The sequence below is a fragment of the Solanum stenotomum genome, chromosome 8 (genome assembly GCF_019186545.1).
Source record: "Solanum stenotomum isolate F172 chromosome 8, ASM1918654v1, whole genome shotgun sequence".
Lineage (NCBI taxonomy): Eukaryota > Viridiplantae > Streptophyta > Magnoliopsida > Solanales > Solanaceae > Solanum > Solanum stenotomum.
Genome location: NC_064289.1, coordinates 4973537 through 4992932, shown reverse-complemented (window position 1 = coordinate 4992932; position 19396 = coordinate 4973537). Strand labels below are relative to the sequence as shown.

The 19396-nt window shown below is 35.5% G+C and overlaps 3 protein-coding genes and 1 pseudogene across 4 annotated transcripts in view; 3 read left to right on the top strand and 1 right to left on the bottom strand.

Moving 5' to 3' along the window:
* The first annotated feature begins 788 nt into the window (after positions 1–788).
* On the top strand, positions 789–5829 carry LOC125872708 (uncharacterized). Its single transcript, XM_049553477.1, has 9 exons — positions 789–1091; positions 1732–1936; positions 2551–2641; positions 2743–2888; positions 3090–3333; positions 3423–3527; positions 3695–3877; positions 4043–4247; positions 5156–5829. Exons 1-9 carry the CDS (start codon positions 881–883, stop codon positions 5638–5640), a joined length of 1875 nt encoding a protein of 624 aa, XP_049409434.1. The 5' UTR covers positions 789–880; the 3' UTR covers positions 5641–5829.
* A 2345-nt stretch (positions 5830–8174) lies between these two features.
* Positions 8175–18307, top strand: LOC125872948 (uncharacterized). 2 transcript variants are annotated; one of them, XM_049553766.1, is made up of 10 exons: positions 8175–8210; positions 13686–13932; positions 14858–15062; positions 15372–15462; positions 15544–15689; positions 16287–16530; positions 16640–16744; positions 16831–17013; positions 17100–17304; positions 17514–18307. In XM_049553766.1, the coding sequence occupies exons 2-10, from the start codon at positions 13713–13715 to the stop codon at positions 17999–18001; spliced, it is 1887 nt and encodes a 628-aa protein (XP_049409723.1). In that variant the 5' UTR covers positions 8175–8210; positions 13686–13712; the 3' UTR covers positions 18002–18307. The 2 variants fall into 2 exon arrangements, with proteins under 2 accessions (XP_049409723.1, XP_049409722.1); XM_049553765.1 differs by lacking the exon at positions 8175–8210 and adding an exon at positions 13450–13548.
* LOC125872963 (uncharacterized) lies at positions 8351–11203 on the top strand (annotated as a pseudogene).
* A 146-nt stretch (positions 18308–18453) lies between the features above and the next one.
* Positions 18454–19396, bottom strand: part of LOC125872947 (structural maintenance of chromosomes protein 3) — a 138320-nt gene continuing 137377 nt past the window's right edge. Inside the window, exons 29-31 of the mRNA XM_049553764.1 lie at positions 19057–19231; positions 18773–18962; positions 18454–18676 (exon numbers count right to left, since the gene is read on the bottom strand). Of these exons, the coding sequence (XP_049409721.1) occupies positions 18778–18962; positions 19057–19231 (360 nt within the window). The 3' untranslated portion in view covers positions 18454–18676; positions 18773–18777. The remainder of the gene's footprint in view (positions 18677–18772; positions 18963–19056; positions 19232–19396) is intronic.

The following is a 19396-nucleotide window of genomic DNA, read 5'->3' as shown; positions in this document are numbered from 1 at the left end:
TCCTCTCTTGCACTTATTTTAAGAAAATATAATAAGAGAATTTTTTTATAGAATTATTCTTTATTAAATATTTATTTATTAAGATATTTATAATATTAAATTAAATTTCTAAAATATCAAATAGTTCGAAATAATATAATTTATAAAAGTCACAATATATAACTTAAGATTGAAAGAGTATTAAAAATGCATTTAATTATAACAGCTTGAACTTATAATCCTTTTTTATCTAGTGTCTAATATTTTTTCATTCTTCAACACAATTTATGGACACTTTTCTTAATTTAATTAATTTTTTCTCTAATTATAATTATTACATATTTTTAATTATCACTTTTTATAATATAGTGTTTTTTATATAATTTTTAAATATAAAAATTTATTTTAAAATTCTATATTTAAATAATTAATATTCAAAAGCATGACTCGTAAACTGAATTGGAATAGAGAGGGACTATTATTTTCAAAAACTATGTTCGTACTCCTAACCTCGTCATTCTTTCTAAGACAGAAATCGTAGTTTTAATATTTTTAATAATCGAGTATAAAATATGATATTGAGTATATAAATTATCACTTTATGACGAATATTGGTTCTTTACGTCTTTTTAAAAAATAAAAATAAAAATAAAAATATTTCTCTTTTTATTTTGTTCTTTTTAACTTGCCGTTGTACACTTGTACTGATTTGAGCTAGCAGTAGCATAGTGAGTTCCTATCCATGGCGTCCTTCTAATAGCTCTGATTTTTCATCTGTTTTAAGTTATTTCTTCTTCAGCTAATGATTTCTACTATTATTTGTTGAACCTACTAATTTCAGCCATTCATTTTTTTGTTTACAGATATACTCATTGTAGGAAGCTGAACAGGTAGATTAACAATGGGGAAATTTGCAATAACAATGATGGGTTTTCTGCTTTTGTGTTTCTGTACTGAAGCAGTTTACATGAAGTACAAGGACCCAAAACAGCCATTGAATGTTAGAATCAGGGATTTGATGAACAGAATGAGCCTTGAAGAGAAAATAGGTCAGATGACCCAGATTGAGAAACATGTAGCTTCACCTCAGATCATGAAGAAATACTTCATTGGTAAGCTTTCCTAAACAAAAATCTTGAGGTTTTACATAAACCCTTATGGAGAAATCATTTTATGAAAGTTATACATTTGAAGCTATGTGTGATAAAAATTGCCTGTAGAAAATCTAGAGAAATTTGCCAGGATATGACTCAGTTGCAGCTTACTGAGTACATAGATCAGGGTAGACGGTAGCATTGTCTTGCTTATCCTTCCGTACTGGTAGTCATAGTAATACTATCTACTACTATCTGTTGTACTTCGATTATCGCAATATTTAGTTGTAGTTATTGTTCCTTTTTTGAATGCTTTATTATGCTATCTTATAGTATTTTGCCATGGTTTTTTCACTTCTGTTATTTCTACTTGTGGGATTACACTGGTATGTTGTGGTTGTATAATATTGGACTAAGATGATGGAACAACATGGTTGGTGAGGATTCATATAGCTGACCCAGGTTGCTTGGGATTGAGATGTAGTTGTTGTAATATATATGTATATAAAGTTTTTATCAATTGCTGCACAAGAGTGTTTGGTGTTGTTGTACTCTGCATTCAAGGACTTGAACTTTTAGATTCGCCTTTGTAATGGTGGTTGAATGGAAGGCTACCTTTTATGGTTTTAGTGAAGTGTGAATAATTTGATTGTGGCAGGGAGTGTACTGAGTGGTGGAGGAAGTGTGCCATTTCCAAAGGCTACTGCTGCGGACTGGGTGAAGATGGTAAATGGGATTCAAAAGGGTTCACTATCAACACGCCTTGGTATTCCAATGATTTATGGAATTGATGCAGTGCACGGGCACAACAATGTCTACAAAGCAACAATTTTTCCACACAATGTTGGCCTTGGAGTCACAAGGTAAGGGAAATCGCAGTTGCATATATTCATTTCAGCAGCATTCTTCACAAATTTTGAAATGTTTATATAAATGTGAAATTTGAAGAAACATACATAGGTTAGTGCTTGTGACATATAGTCTACTTCAATATTTGAACACAATAGGGCTTGAAAGTTTGTTCTTTTCTCATTATTGTTCTGTGCTGTGGATTTTAGATCGCATTGCATCAACATGGGGGGAGGGGCTGAGAGATGGCTGAAATGTTGATTTAGAAAAATTCCGTGTCTTTTATCAGGAGTAGTTCGAGAGGATCAATTACATCCTCTGCTGGAATTTTGTCTTTGAACTGATCAATTTTGCTTACATAAATGGGAGTGATGCTAAGACTTCCTTCCCTATCTATCTTTACTGATCATTATGAGGATGGAACCATGGTTTCAACTTTCAAGAGTCTGTCTGGAAATCTATTTTGCCGGAAGTGTTACTTTCAGGAAATTTGGGAAGATCATACTCAAATAAGAGATATTTTGTTGATATATAAGAGATTTAAAAATTTAGTTGTATTTTACAACTTGTTCTTTAAGTTCTTTTATTGCATTTACTGACACTTGGAATAATCTCAACTTTGCAATAGAGACCCACAGCTTGTGAAGCGGATTGGAGCTGCGACTGCCCTTGAAGTCAGAGCCACAGGAATCCCTTACACTTTTGCACCGTGCATCGCAGTGAGTACTATCACATCATATACAGTTTACTTATTGTCTATATTTGATAGCCTTCATCATAGGTCTGGGTATTTGTTTTTGCTTGATACTTGATATCACAGGTCTGCAGAGATCCAAGATGGGGTCGGTGCTACGAAAGCTACAGTGAAGATCATAGAATTGTTCAGGCAATGACTGAGATCATTCCTGGTTTACAAGGAGATGCTCCGGCTAACTCCCGTAAGGGTGTTCCGTTTGTCGCAGGAAAGTACGTATCTCTAGTCTTTCACATCTTTATCCTTTCTGACTCCGTTTGTAAGTTCAGTTGACTGCAAAGTATTGTGATTTAACTTTCATCTAGCTGTAATATTCGTCATTTCGTTACACATCCTCATCCATATTTAGCCTTTACGTCTATCTAGTATATGCTCTCCAATGACATGATTGTGCATTTCTAAATGTGCTCAAGGACAAAGGTAGCAGCCTGTGCTAAGCACTTTGTGGGCGATGGTGGCACTACCAAGGGCATTGATGAAAATAACACTGTTATCGATGTGAATGGGCTACTTAACATCCACATGCCTGCCTATATTGATTCAATTTTAAAGGGAGTTTCCACAATAATGGTCTCTTACTCGAGCTGGAATGGCAAGAGGATGCATGCAAACCGTGATCTAATCACTGGCTTTCTCAAGGGAAAGCTCAAGTTCAGAGTAAAAGAGCAGCTCTCTTTTTAGTTCTATTGGTCGAAATATAGTAAGGAGATTGCTGATCATCACATTTTCTGTTACCTTTATTTCAGGGTTTTGTCATATCAGATTGGGAGGCAATTGACAAGATTACTGAACCACCCCGTGCAAATTACTCTTACTCTGTTCAAGCTGGAGTTCTTGCTGGACTCGACATGGTCAGTCTAAAGGATTAATTCCAAAGTTGTCTGTTATGTAAAATATACATTTACTAATTTCCCATCTAAATTATCACCTTGTCACCTGACACAATTTGATTGTCATTAATCAACTCAAGCTGTAGTCACTTTTCACTTCCTAATGTATTTAGTTTTTATTATTGCAGATTATGGGTCAGGAAAACTTGGTTGAATTTCTTGATGATCTAGCTTTCCAAGTAAGGAACAATATCATTCCCATGAGCAGGATAGATGATGCAGTTAAGAGAATATTAAGGGTTAAGTTTGTCATGGGTCTCTTTGAGAACCCATTGGCTGATCTCAGCTTAGCAAACCAACTAGGAAGCCAGGTAATTCCCCCGTTGACAAAAATGATCATGACAAGCTCCACCCAAGGGGATGCAAGACAACTTTTGTCAAAACCATAAGTTTCCGTTCTGGTGTAATGCAAATTCTCTTCACCTGGTTTTTCCTTGACTTGGTTCCTTTATTTTTAACTTAAATTCTTTCTGTAGGAACACAGAGAGTTAGCAAGAGAAGCGGTGAGAAAATCACTTGTACTATTGAAGAATGGAAAAGTTACTAGCCAGCCACTGCTTCCCCTTCCGAAAAAAGTGACGAAGATACTTGTCGCTGGCATTCATGCTGACAATTTGGGTTACCAGTGTGGAGGCTGGACTATAAGTTGGCAGGGAATTGGAGGCAATGATCTTACCACAGGTATCTTTCTGTTATCTTGCAATTAGAAGTCTTCACAGTTCTTTGAGCCAGTGCAAATCAAAATCTCGTCGTTGCATAAACCTTAGCAGTTATTTTGAACTATTGAGATCCCACTTTGCAACTTAATATGTTTGTGATAGATTTCTGTCTTTATTTCATCTGTCACTCAGGTACAAATAAACCGACACTTTTATTGTGTGCATTTTGAATAATGCACAGTAAATGCAACTGATTTTTTCAACACCTTAGGATTTTGTAAGACACATACATGTGGCTTCAACCAAAGTGATAAAAGAACAACTTGGACTCTAATTTAGTAGGGCTATTTGAATCTTAGCACCATTTTTTTAGTGGCATTAGTTAAAGATATATTTAAAGTATTGGTTAAAAATGGGTGAGAGTATGATAGTTTCTCAAAGGGTGACATCAAGGGTATAATAACAGACTCATTTTCTATTTTGTTGATGAAAAGGTAGAGACTTTTTTTAGTAAGTTACCAAAAGAAGTACATATACATCAGAGAAAGGAACATCCTTTTATATACTGAAAGAGTACAAGAGATCTAATAGTGAAGCTTTTTCTTTAGCAAAGTATAATGTAGCTCGGGATGGAGTAAACTGGGAAAGGTGAATCAAATAGGCTTTGACAGCGTCAGTCTTGGAAGGACTTACATAATTGGATATTGCTTGGCTACTTCTATAAACTTTAGACCATATCTTTCTGGTTTCCAGAACAGTTGCACTTATGCACTGTTTAACGAATGATCTACAAGCTGCACGAAAAGATTGATGCGACATTTGATTTTTTATTTTTGAGATCGTGCTCGATAATCGTCAAATTTTTAAATGAGAATTATTATTTCTTGTAGCATCAGACTGAATAAGCTCTCATACATATGACAAATACAGGAACTACAATTTTAAATGCTGTGAAAAACACAGTCCATCCATCTACACAAGTAGTCTACCAGGACAATCCAGACGTAAACTTTGTTAAGTCCAACCACTTCTCCTATGCCATTGTTGTCGTGGGTGAGACACCCTATGCAGAGATGTTTGGCGATAGTGCAAAACTTACAATTGCTGAACCTGGTCCAAGCATCATTTCCAATGTCTGTGGGGTTGTGAAATGTGTGGTAGTTGTCGTCTCTGGGCGTCCAGTTGTGATTGAACAGTATCTTGCAAACATAGACGCCCTTGTGGCTGCTTGGCTTCCGGGAAGTGAAGGCCAAGGTGTTGCTGATGTCCTGTTTGGTGACTATGGATTCACAGGCAAACTCGCGCGCACTTGGTTCAAGTCAGTTGATCAGCTTCCCATGAATGTTGGTGATCCACATTATGATCCTTTGTTTCCTTTTGGATTTGGTCTCACTACTAAGCCTGTGAAGAGCTAAAATTTCTTCCTCTGGCGTTCTACTTGCTGCTCAATCTTTATATATATATTTTTTGTTTAATGGATATTTAATATCATAATATAAGAGTTTACAAAAAAGGAGCAGCATTAGTTCAATACTGTACTCTAGTCTACCTAATTACTATTATCATCCAAAATTTAAGGTTCGAAAGTAGGGCCTAAAATGTCTAGCTAATGCCTGAAGGATCTACAAAAAGCCTGATGCAACTATAAAGAGCTTTATTTATGCCTTGTATCGAACAATTCTTGATGTAATTTTATCCTATACTCATTTGGGTAAATTTTAGGTTAAACAAACATAAAAATTATATTTGTATGCTATAACTACAGTTTATATAGTTGCGCTCCATGACAAACTTTATATTTGCTATGACTATTAATCTGTATATTTCGGTATACATATACATAAAAATAAAAAAATATGTATTTGGGTCAATTTGTATATTTCGGTATACAAATGAGTCCTGTATTTGTATATTTCGGTATATAAATGGATCCTACATTTGTATATTTCGATCTATTTGTATATTTTGGTATACAACTGGATCATGCATTTATATATTTCGGTCTATTTGTATATTTTGGTATACAAATGGGTCTTGCATTTGTATATTTCGGTATACAAATGGGATGACAAAAAACATGAAATGTTTGCTGCGAATTACAAATAAAAGAAACTGACTATAACATTTAATTTGAATTAATAGTTTGCTATTTCATAGTACAATTTTCCCTACTCAATACTGGATCACAAGGGCCAGTAGCGAGTCCCAATACCACTGGGCTTTCTGTTTGAGAAGGTTCAAAGGTTATATATGGACATACGTATAGAAAATCTACCTTATATATTATACGTATAGAAAATCTACCCTATATATACCGTGTAATTTTTCACGGTAAGAGCTCTATTATTCTTTTAAGAATCTTAAAAGGAGTTATTTGCAATTTTCCTGTCACATGATTGCTTTTTCTGGAAAGAATGATTTTGAGTAGTCATGAGGGTTTTGTGTGGGCTATTTTTTTGTGTTTTTCACCAGATTGGCCAAATCAGTACCCATGAGGCTTTTGTGTTGTTCTGCCTATGGCCAGTGATTGAAGAGGCAGAGTACTTACAAGGACCCAAAACAGTCAAATTGAACTAAAAAAGTAAAATTTTAACAATTCACGATTAGAGTTCGTCAAATATATAGAGAATCATATATATTCTTTCTGTAACTAAAATGAGCTAAATTTGTCCTTATTTTCAAATGTCGAAAGTTTAACACCCAACCATGTCACTATCTTGCAATTAAGGAATTTTATTTTATTTTAAAACGGAGAACAAATTTAAACTTTTCTCATGGTGGAGGGGTGAATGCCCAATTTCCAAATATTATTTTTTCATTTTGAAAACAAAAACTTTCTTTTTTTAATTTAAAATTTTCATAATGAAGCATGGCAAATGCCTACTAAGTCCCTAGTCACACCCTACCCCCACTACCCCCACTGATTTTGTTTGGATGGATGTTACGTATTATTTCATATCGTATTGTATTTTATTGGGTTGTATTGTTACATAATGTTACGCATCCATAATTTGAATGACAAACCTATAATAAAAGTAGGGTATGAGATAGAGTTACTAAGAAAAGGTTGAGTAAAAGATGAAATATAATTATTAAATAATAAATAATGTTACACATCCATAATTTGAATTATAAATCTATAATAAAAGTAGGTTATGAGATAGAGCTACTATGAAAAGATTGAGTAAAAGATGAAATATAATTATTAAATAATGTTACACATCCATAATTTAAATGATAAACCTATAATAAAAGTAGGGTATGAGATAGAGCTACTATGAAAATGTTGGGTAAAAGATGAAATATAATTATTAAATAATAAATAAACACAAAATGAGAAGAAAATATTAAGGTAACGATGTGATCACACCAAATCGGTCCTTACATAAAATGAATCTTTTCATCATATGGCGTCGCGCGAGGCGGAAGCTGGCCTCCCGTGCGCCCCGAGCTCGCGGCTGGCCTAAATGTGAGTCCACGTCAACGGACGTCACGACAAGTGGTGGTTGAAACTCAACTCTCTTTTGTTGTCGCAGCTACATCCCGTCGTGCGTCCGGAATCCCAGACCCTCTTTGCACTAAGGCACTCCGACCGCGACCCCAGGTCAGACATGATTACTTAATCATATCAATAAACGGAGGAAAAGGGTAGAATATTTAAACTGAATTTAAGTAACAATCAAAACAAATATTGCATTTAAACTAACAATACAATACAACACAGCACGTAACAACCATCCAAACAAGGTGTAAAGGCCGAGCTAGAAGCCCGAATACGAGTACGACCGAATCCATTAGCTTTTGTTCAAAGAGCGCATGTTAAGAAATTCATTAAATATGTATAAATATTAAATTCAAAACCCAGCCTCTACCAAGTACCCTGTCACTCAATCTGCATGGTGTGTGTTACAGTGTAATGTGTATATATACTCACCTACTTATTCTCAATAAAATTGCCTGTTTCAAAGTAGAAGAAGCTCAACAAGTAAGTTATCCATTTCTTGTTTATACCTCTTTTCTTTTTTCATACTTGTCAAAAAACTTGTTTCTTGTTTGTACACTTTTTTTTTTTTTTGCACTGATCTTCAATGTGTGCTATTTTTTGAGGTTTACCAGATTGGCTAAGCAGAAGGCACAAAAACAATGGGAAGATTTTCAATACCCATGAAGGGTTTTGTGTTGTTCTGTCTATGGGCAGTGAGTGCAGAAGCAGAGTACCTAAAATACAAGGACCCAAAACAGCCAATGTCTACAAGAATTAAGGACTTGATGAAAAGGATGACTCTTGAGGAAAAGATTGGTCAGATGAGTCAGATTGAGAGGAGATTTGCCTCACCTGATGTTATGAAGCAATATTTCATCGGTATGTTTTTAAAAATTCATTCTTTATGTGTTTATAGTGTTGTTTATAATCAGAAACAACCTCTCTACCCCATAAAAAGTAGGAGTAAGGTTTGCGTACACACACACTAACCTCCTCATACCCCGCTTGTGGGATTACACTGGCAACTGGGTATAACTGCTTATTATTAAATGTCATACAGATTACAGAAAAGTGATCTGCTTTTTACTGTAGTGTATATTAGAAATTCATTTTTATAGAAATTCTTCTGTCTGGCTGCAGGGAGTGTGTTGAGTGTTCCAGGGGATACTCCTGGACCTAATGCTACTGCTGAGGATTGGGTCAATATGGTAAACGAGATTCAAAAGGCTGCTCTTTCGACCCGCCTTGGTATTCCAATGATTTATGGGATTGATGCAATTCACGGACACAACGATGTCTATAATGCAACTATCTTTCCTCACAATATTGGGCTTGGTGTCACCAGGCAAGTATATAAATTACAACAACTATGCATCTGATTTTTGTTCATCATTTCAAATGATCCTGTTAATATTTGTCACTTTAATGTAGGGACCCTGATCTTGTGAAAGGGATTGGTGCTGCAACCGCACTTGAAGTTAGAGCGACAGGAATACCATATGCTTTTGCTCCCTGCGTTGCAGTAAGTTGATATGAATGAACTTTTTGGTAAAGTTGCATTTCAATTTCTTTGTTATCTGAATAACTGTGTTATGGTAGGTGTGCAGAGATCCTAGGTGGGGCCGTTGTTATGAAAGCTACAGCGAAGATATCAATATTGTGCGAACCATGACAGAGATAATTCCTGGTTTACAAGGAGATGTGCCAGCTAATTCTAGCAAGGGTGTTCCCTTTGTTGGCGGAAAGTATGTATCGTTATCAATTTTCACATCTACTATACTACTTTCCTGATGATGATTGTCGTGGAACATTCGTTTGATTGCACTTTCAACTGTTTAAGGTCAAAGGTAGCAGCCTGTGCCAAGCATTATGTTGCAGATGGAGGCACGGAGAGGGGAATCGATGAGAATAACACTGTAATTAACAGAACTAGTTTATATGGCATCCACATGCCTGCATATTATGATTCAATCATAAAGGGTGTTTCAACTGTGATGATTTCTTACTCAAGCTTGAACGGGGAAAAGATGCACACTAACCGAGATCTTGTCACTCGCTTCCTAAAGGACAATCTCAAATTCAGGGTAAGAATGATTAGCTCTGCTCACTCAAAATCAGTAAGTTAAGGTCAAGTAGTGATATAACACATTTGTTGGCCTTGCCTCTTTTTCAGGGTTTCATCATTTCTGATTCGGAAGGCCTTGACCGCATTACAAGCCCACCTGATGCTAATTACACTTATTCAGTTCAAGCTGGAATTTTAGCAGGAATTGACATGGTTGGTTTGTTTTGCTTGATCTCGAATCATTTTTAGCAAAAATGATAGTCTATATGATTGTTTCGCTATGCTGCAGGTTATGATTCCAAATAACTACGCAGAATTTATTGGGAATCTGACTCTACTAGTGAAAGATAATAGCATTCCCATGAGTAGAATTGATGATGCTGTAGAGCGGATATTGAGAGTTAAGTTTATCCTGAGTCTCTTTGAGGACCCACTGGCTGACCTTAGCTTGGTAAACCAACTCGGTAGCCAGGTAACTTTGATATTCAGAAACTGTTTCAATACTTGTGATCTAAGTACGTCTTTTACGTGTGAATCACTGTGATCTATCATGCTTCACCGCCACTCTGCAGGAGCATCGAGAGTTGGCAAGGGAAGCAGTAAGGAAATCGCTTGTCCTTCTGAAGAATGGCAAGATCACTAGTCAGCCATTACTTCCCCTTCCTAAGAAAGCACCAAAGATACTTGTAGCTGGAACTCATGCTGACAATTTGGGTTACCAATGCGGAGGCTGGACCAATCAATGGCAGGGCGTCTCAGGCAATAATTTCATAGTTGGTAAGGGAACTGTTATTTCGTATTAGGAGTAACAACACATAGATAGCTACTAATTGATTAATGATAATATGACAATTGTTTTACATGTCAGCGTATACAACTTAAACTCTTGTAGCATTATTCTATATTTGACAGGAACCACTATTTTAAGTGCTATCAAGAAACTTGTAGATCCATCTACACAAGTAGTGTACCAGCAGAATCCTGATGCAAACTTTGTGAAGTCAAACAAATTCGACTATGCTATTGTTGTAGTAGGTGAAGTCCCATATGCAGAGATGTTTGGTGACAGCTCAAATCTTACAATACCAGTGGTCCTAGCACTATTAACAATGTCTGTGGGGCTGTGAAATGTGTTGTAGTCGTCATCTCTGGTCGTCCAGTTGTGTTAGAGCCTTATGTTGATAAAATAGATGCACTTGTCGCTGCTTGGCTTCCGGGGACTGAAGGCCAAGGTGTTGCAGATGTTTTATTTGGTGAGTATGGTTTCACTGGTAAACTTGCTAGGACTTGGTTCAGGTCAGTTGACCAGCTTCCTATGAATGTTGGCGATCCACACTACAATCCCCTCTTTCCCTTTGGATTTGGACTCACAACTCAGCCAGTGAAAATGAATTAGAACTAGGTATGTTATTGTTGTTGTGCTATTATAATAATCCCACTTTGTGTGACTAGACTGGGTATGTTGTTGTTGTTGTTGTAGTAGTAGTATTACTAATTGCTAGTATTAATTATGATTATAATGGGTTATTACTGCTAATGTTTAACTTTCACCTAGCTGTATTTTGAGTAATGCACATTAATGCAACTGATTTTTTCAACACCTTAGTTTTGTATGACACATACATGTGGCTTCAACCAAGGTGATAAAAGAACAACTTGAACTCAAATTCAGATGGCTATTTGAATCTTAGTACTAGATTGTTTAGTAAGTTACCAACAACATATCCAGTGAAATCTCACAAGTCACAAGTGAGGTCTGTGAAGGGTAGAATGTACGCGGAGAATGGAACATCCTTCTATATACTAAAAGAGTACAAGAGATTTAATAGTGAAGCTTTTTCTGTAGCGAAGTATAATGTAAGCTCGGGATGGAGTAAAGTGGGAAGGTGAATTATATAAATAGGCTTTGATAGCTTCAGTCTTGGAAGGACTGGATATTTACGATCAAGTTATGTTTGATCTTAAATAAATTAAAATTGTTCTTGATCATTTTTATTGTAATTGCATCTTATATATTATAGATACCGATTCAATAATTCTATTAGTTTTATCTCGCCAATTATGATAATCATCCTTCACCTTGATTGTGAGTTCGAGTCATCGGGGAGCAAGCAAATGGTAGCTCTTAGGGAGGGTAAGAAGAAGAGTTTGCTTCACTATCAATAGGAGCATTCAATATATTGATAGTTCTTTTGTAATACTACCACTTAATTGATTATTTGGTTTTATTAGCATTTCAAGTTCCAAATTGTGTAATCTAACACTTCAATAATAAATATTCTGATTTGGTTATTAATATTCGGAAATTTTAGTTGTTCAGTTGATGATTATCTAAAAAAAAAAATACTTTATTGATGAGAATTTGATTCTCCACATTGTAATCCCCTCCCTTATTTTCCCCCCTTTTCCTACCTCGATAAAATAAATAAATACCCATTCTAGATAAGATTAAAAATGATCAAGAACAAAATGGTAGTTATCATCTACAAACATTCTTTTGATCAAATATTAACGTTACAATTTGAATTAGCTACTAACCCACTAATAAAATCAAATCCATCAATTCCAAAACAACCTTAACGTTTAAGTCATTTGATTAGATTTAATCAATATTCTTTATTACCTCAAATTTGATCCATCCAAATATTTTCTAATTCATTCTTTTGCTTTCTCCTTACCCTATACTCAATACTCACAAGGACAGCATAAAATAAGTTTTCTCAAAGAATAAATGACAAAAAAAAAAAATTGACACTTCAGTTTTTATAAAAAATTTATAAGTTCAACTTGTTTGTCAATTTTCCAATTCTTAGGAGCTCTATTGCTCTTTTCAAAACTTTAAAAGGACTTGTTTGCAATTTTTCTGTCACATGATTGGTTTTTCTAAAAATAGCCACCTACCACATTCCAATAAAAGGATCCCAATGAAATTTCGTGACTGGAAATGTTACTTAGAAAAATGTTAGCCGAAAAGTCACACAAACAAATTTTTATTCCAATTGTTTTTTTTTTTAGATAAACTTTTTTTTTAATGAAAATAATTAATAATTGGAGTCAAATATGTTCTTGTCAAATATAATAGATTTGTCATCCGTTAATAAATAGAATCAAATATATCCTTGTAATAACTAAAATAAGCTAAATTTATCTTTATTTTCAAATGACAAAAATTTAACACCCAAATAATATTTACTATCATACAACTAAAGATTTCTTTTTAATACAAAACAAATTTAAACTTTTTCTATGGTGGACGGGGCATTTAGCCGCAGAAATTTTTCACTCCTTTAACAAGTTACAACAACAATAATAACAAATTCAATAAAATCGCATTAAGTGGGGTCTAAGAGGATAGAGTATATGCAAATTTAATCACTACCTCGTGAAAGTAGAGAGAATGATAAACCCTCGGCGTACTCCTTTCTGAAGTTGAACTACAAAAAACACGTTTGAGCATAAAAAATTCAAAAATTTCCATTTTCACTTTTTTCTATATTTTTCAAAAAAATTAAAAGTTACCAAGTCTAAATTACTTAGAAAAAAAAGATAAAAAAAACAAGACAATTTTTCAAATATCATTTTTTATTTTGAAAATAAAAACTAGATTTTCGCAATATAACACGACCAAACGCCTACTAAGTCCATTCACACCCTACCCACCATTACCCCCACTACCCTGTCACTCAATGTGCATGTGTGTGTGTATATATATATACTCATCGCCTACTTATTCTCAACAAAATTGCCTGTTTCAAAGTAGAAGAAGCTCAACAAGTATGTTATACTTATACATTTCTTGTTAATACCTGTTTTCTTTTTTCATACTTCTAAACAAACTTGTTTCTTGTTTGTTCACATTTTTTGTGCTGCTCTTTATCTGTACTGCTATTTTTTTTTGTGAGGTTTACCAGATTGGCTAAGCAGAAGGCACAAAAACAATGGGGAGATTTTCAATACCCATGAAGGGTTTTGTGTTATTTTGCTTATGGGCAGTGATTGCAGAAGCAGAGTACCTAAAATACAAGGACCCAAAACAGCCAATGGTTACAAGAATTAAGGACTTGATGAAAAGGATGACTCTTCAGGAAAAGATTGGTCAGATGACTCAGATTGAGAGAAAAGTTGCCTTACCTGATGTTATGAAGCAATATTTCATTGGTATGTTTTTAAAAATTCATTCTTTATGTGTTTATTGAGCTGCTCTCTACCCCAAAAAAGTAGGGGTAAGTTTGCGTACATCCTACCCTACTAGAACCCGCTTGTGGGATTACACTGTGTATGTTGTTGTTGTATAGCTGCTTATTATAAATGTCAAACAGATTACTAAAAAGTGATCTATCCTAGGATTTGTAGAATCTTTTGTAATTACATTAGCGTTAAATGAAGGGAGCCTTGGAGAAATAGTAAATTTGTTTATGTTGTAGGTTGTGACCTACGTCACGGGGTTTGAATAGTGGATTTAGTCAATGCTTGGTCAGAGTAGGTTGCCTACATCACACCCCTGAACATGAGTGAACGCTGGATGCACGAGCTGTGGATTCAGCAACTAATGTTTGTTTCAGGGTAGGATGCCTACATAGCAGCCCCCTTGGGTTTGCGGCCCTTCTCAGAACTCTTATATGAGCATGAGATACTTAGTGCAGTGGGAATTCCTATGTTATACCAAAATATTTTATCTTTTAATCATATATTTTTGGAAGGAAAAAAAAAGTTATTTTGAAGGGAACATGGGAAAGGGGGTGACCTCCTTTCTTTATTCATTGTTATCCTGTATATTGGGGTTCATTTTATCTCTAGATTGACAGGACCATTCTTGAATGCTTGCTCGTATATTCGCTAGAGATTCCAGAACTCTGCTCATTTGGAGTTAGAAAAGGCACATTTTTATATGTATATTTGACTACATGTGTTATCTCATACAGCTTACAGAAAAATGATTCTAGGTCAGGGTGCATTTTTGTTAAAAAGGAGGATTTCTTTTTGTTGATAACATATGCATATAAAGGAAACACGAAAAAGGGGTTGATCTGCTTTCTACTGTAGTGTATATTGGAATTCATTTTTATAAAAATTCTTCTGTCAGGGAGTGTATTGAGTGGCGGAGGGAGTGTTCCTGTACCTAAGGCCTCTGCTGAGGATTGGATCAATATGGTAAACGAGATTCAAAAGGGTGCTCTTTCAACCCGCCTTGGTATTCCAATGATTTATGGGATTGATGCAGTTCATGGACACAACAATGTCTATAATGCTACTATTTTTCCTCACAATATTGGGCTTGGTGTCACCAGGCAAGTATATAAATTATAACAACTATGCATCTGATTTTTGTTCTAATTATCAGAAGGCACTAATATGGTTTCTTTTTAAATGTGGTGAGAGCTCCTCTATTAAATCTGATTAATTAATAAAGATGCATGATAGGTAGTTTTCACTTTTTAATCATTTGATACCTTAGGATCAAGAAATGATCATCGGCATTGAGTTCAATTATGTTCCAATAAGAAAATGATCTTGTTATGTGTTTTCATTTTCTCCCGCTAATCTCCAAATGCTTGTCTTTCACCTATTTGAGTTAGAAATTTGTCACTGTAATGCAGGGACCCTGATCTTGTGAAGCGTATTGGGGCTGCAACCGCACTTGAAGTTAGAGCCACAGGAATCCCATATGCTTTTGCTCCCTGCATTGCAGTAAGTTGATATGATATGAATGAACTTTTCGTCAAGTTGCATTCTTATTTCTTTGTTATCTGAATTACTGTGTTATGGTAGGTATGCAGAGACCCTAGGTGGGGGCGTTGTTATGAAAGCTACAGTGAAGATCACAATATTGTGCGAATCATGACAGAGATAATTCCTGGTTTACAAGGAGATCTGCCAGCTAATTCTCGCAAGGGTGTTCCCTTTGTTGACGGAAAGTATGAATCTCTATCAATTTTCACATCTACTACTTTTCTGTTTTAAATGATTTACACCAGACGTGTGCTTAGGAATAAAAATGAAGATTACTTCATCAAAAAGAAAAAAAAATGATGATTATCTTACTAAATACTAACTCCTTCATAAGCATATTTTTTTTATGAGAAGGCGACATGACTGGTGGGATGTAGTGATATTTATTAGTATCAATGTCATTTATTCACTTCACATGGAAGCTCTCTGCCATACTGGGGCAAGTTTGGATTTGATGATCTAAGAATCAATGCTATTGACAAATACTTGTTGGTTATAATGTATAAGTGGTCCAGCATAGTATTTATCTTGACAATGACCTTCAGCAAGTGTGTTTATTGTTGATCTTTGAATCAAATATAATTGAACCATTTAAGTATTGTTTAAGAAAATGTTTAAGTGAGTATAAGTATTGTTTAAGGTAATGTTTTTGGTGCTAGAATATTTCTAGACATTTTGATTATTACTATTCTGAATAGCTTCTAATCATCAACCCTGAAGTTTCTATTTTTATCGTCCTTTGTTGTGGAACATTCGTTTGATTGAACTTTCAACTGGTTAAGGTCAAAGGTAGCAGCCTGCGCCAAACATTTTGTAGGAGATGGTGGCACGGTGAGGGGAATCGATGAAAATAACACTGTAATTAACTCAAATGGTTTATTTGGCATCCACATGCCTGCATATTATGATTCAATCATAAAGGGTGTTTCAACGGTGATGGTGTCTTACTCAAGCTGGAATGGGGAAAGGATGCATGCTAACCGAGATCTTGTCACTGGCTTCCTAAAGGACAGGCTCAACTTCAGGGTAAGAATGATTAACTCAGCTCAGCTGCTCATTCAGAATCAGTAAGTTAAGGTCAAGTAAGGATATATATCCATGTATAACACCTCTTTTGGCCTTGTGTCTTTTTCAGGGTTTTGTCATTTCTGATTGGCAAGGCATTGACCGGATTACAAGCCCACCGCATGCTAATTACACTTATTCAGTTCAAGCTGGAGTTTCAGCAGGAATTGACATGGTTGGTTTGTTATGTTTGATCGCGAATCATTTTTATCAAAATGATAGTTTTAGTTACTCTATATGATTAATCCGTCTATGCTGCAGATTATGGTTCCAGAGAACTACAACGAGTTCATTGATACTCTGACTCTATTAGTGAAAGATAATATCATTCCCATGAGCAGAATTGATGATGCTGTGAAGCGGATATTGAGAGTTAAGCTTACCATGGGTCTCTTTGAGAACCCACTGGCTGACCTTAGCTTGGTAAACCAACTCGGTAGCCAGGTAACTTTGATATTCAGAAACTGTTCCAAGTCTTGGGATCTAAGTCTTTTACGTGTGATCTAACATACTTCACCGCATTTCTACAGGAGCATCGAGAGTTGGCAAGGGAAGCAGTAAGGAAATCGCTTGTCCTTTTGAAGAATGGCAAGAGCACTAGTCAGCCATTACTTCCCCTTCCAAAGAAAGCGCCAAAGATACTTGTAGCTGGAACTCATGCAGACAATTTGGGTTACCAATGCGGAGGCTGGACAATAGAATGGCAGGGTGTCGCAGGCAATGATTTAACAGTTGGTATGTCTTCTCATGTTCTATAGTTTCCACTTTACCACAAGTGACTCTTTTGGTAAGGGGTCTGCTATTTCCTATTAGAAGTAACAACACACAGATAGCAGAAACATGTCTTTTTTCAGGTTTTACTAATTCCACTTTTCGTGGGCGATTAATCGTTGGACCTGATAATATGAAAATTCTTTCATATGATGGATTTCTATATATGACAGGAACCACTATTTTAAGTGCTATCAAGAAAACTGTGGATCCTTCTACACAAGTAGTGTACCAGCAGAATCCTGATGCAAACTTTGTGAAGTCAAACGAATTCGACTACGCCATCGTTGTAGTAGGTGAAGTCCCATATGCAGAGATGATGGGTGACAGCTCAAATCTTACAATAACAGAACCTGGTCCTAGCACTATTAACAATGTCTGTGGGGCTGTGAAATGTGTTGTAGTCGTCGTCTCTGGTCGTCCAGTTGTGCTAGAGCCTTATGTTGAAAAGATAGATGCAGTCGTTGCTGCTTGGCTTCCGGGGACTGAAGGCCAAGGTGTTGCAGATGTTTTATTTGGTGACTATGGTTTCACTGGTAAACTTGCTAGGACTTGGTTCAAGTCAGTGGACCAGCTTCCTATGAATGTCGGCGATCGCAACTACAATCCCCTCTTTCCCTTTGGATTTGGACTCACTACTCAGGCAGTAAAAATGAATTAAAAGACAGCATTGGTACTATAGTGTGTGTGACATTCAGCTTTTGGATAGAGTTTTATCATGTTAAGAGCTGGTTTCAGAATATTTGTCAACAGAAGATGAGGTACAAAAGGAACTATTAAATCTTTTCCAGAAGTTAGTTATGGGGCAAGCAGTGCTTTAGGAACACAAGGGAGTAGGCACTTACTTGAAAAGCTAGTGAGTTATTATTCATTATTGAAAACTGGTAAGAAAGAGCAGAAGGTAGAAAATTGTATTAAGAGCTTCCCTTTGAATTATTAGTATTATTATTATTAAATGCTATATATTATGATTATGATGGGTTCTTACTGCTAGAAAAGTATTTGTAGATTGGTCATGTCTCTTTAAATTATATTTGGTTGACGTGTCTAAAAAATCTATGCATGCTCTTTCAGTAGCACCCAACAATTTTTGAATATGATGAAACAGATGAATAATCAAAGCTATCTCTGTTCATATATATGTATATTATACATAAGTGCAGTTGTATGAAGTAAACGTTACATCAATAAAGTTTTCTACATTTACAGAAATCATCAACACCCATATCACATTAAACATTAGCATCAATATTCCACAACCAACGATTCATCAGCAATAACAAGCAGCGCCGTAGCAGAAGAGCTTCTTCACCAACCCTCCACACCTCTTGTGCCACTTTACCAGAAAATAAATTAAAATCAATTAAATGATTAATAAAAAAACAAATTGAATAGCTTAACTAACACAAATCGAAAAGCTCTTCTTACTCACCTCAATCAGTTATGTGATTGATCCTGCTCAATAAAATCTAAGGCTCCTTCCCTGGATACAACAGTGACCTTGCTAACTCTATTTTTGTGGCTCACACTATATATCTTATCAGCCACTTTCACGAGCTCCGGGCGAAATGTCGTCGTGATAAATTGCGTGCTACCCCTGTCTGCCAAATCACGAACCATATCTAGCAAATTACAGTTAAAGGAAACGAGGAGGTATACATGGAGACAGTAGAGAGAGAAGAAGGAACACAGAAAATCATTTTAACTCTAGGATACTCCCCACAGCTGTTCTGTACTGAGGATCTAGTGCTGCATCTATCTCATCAAAAAGATAAAATGGGGCAGGATCACATCTTTGTATGGCAAATATAAGTGCCAGTGCTACCACAGTTTTCTGGCCCCCTGATAACTGTTTCATTGACTGTGTTTCTCCTTGTCCAGTGAACGACACCTATCATAAGAACATTAAATTCAATTGAAGTACCAATTGAAAATTAGCTCAAAGATGAAGATTTCAAAATAATTGTGTAAACAGCAGAAGAATTCTCTGACTAGTTTTTTGTATGATTATCGGAACTATTGCTCCAAAATAGAATTCAATAATGATGACTCGATG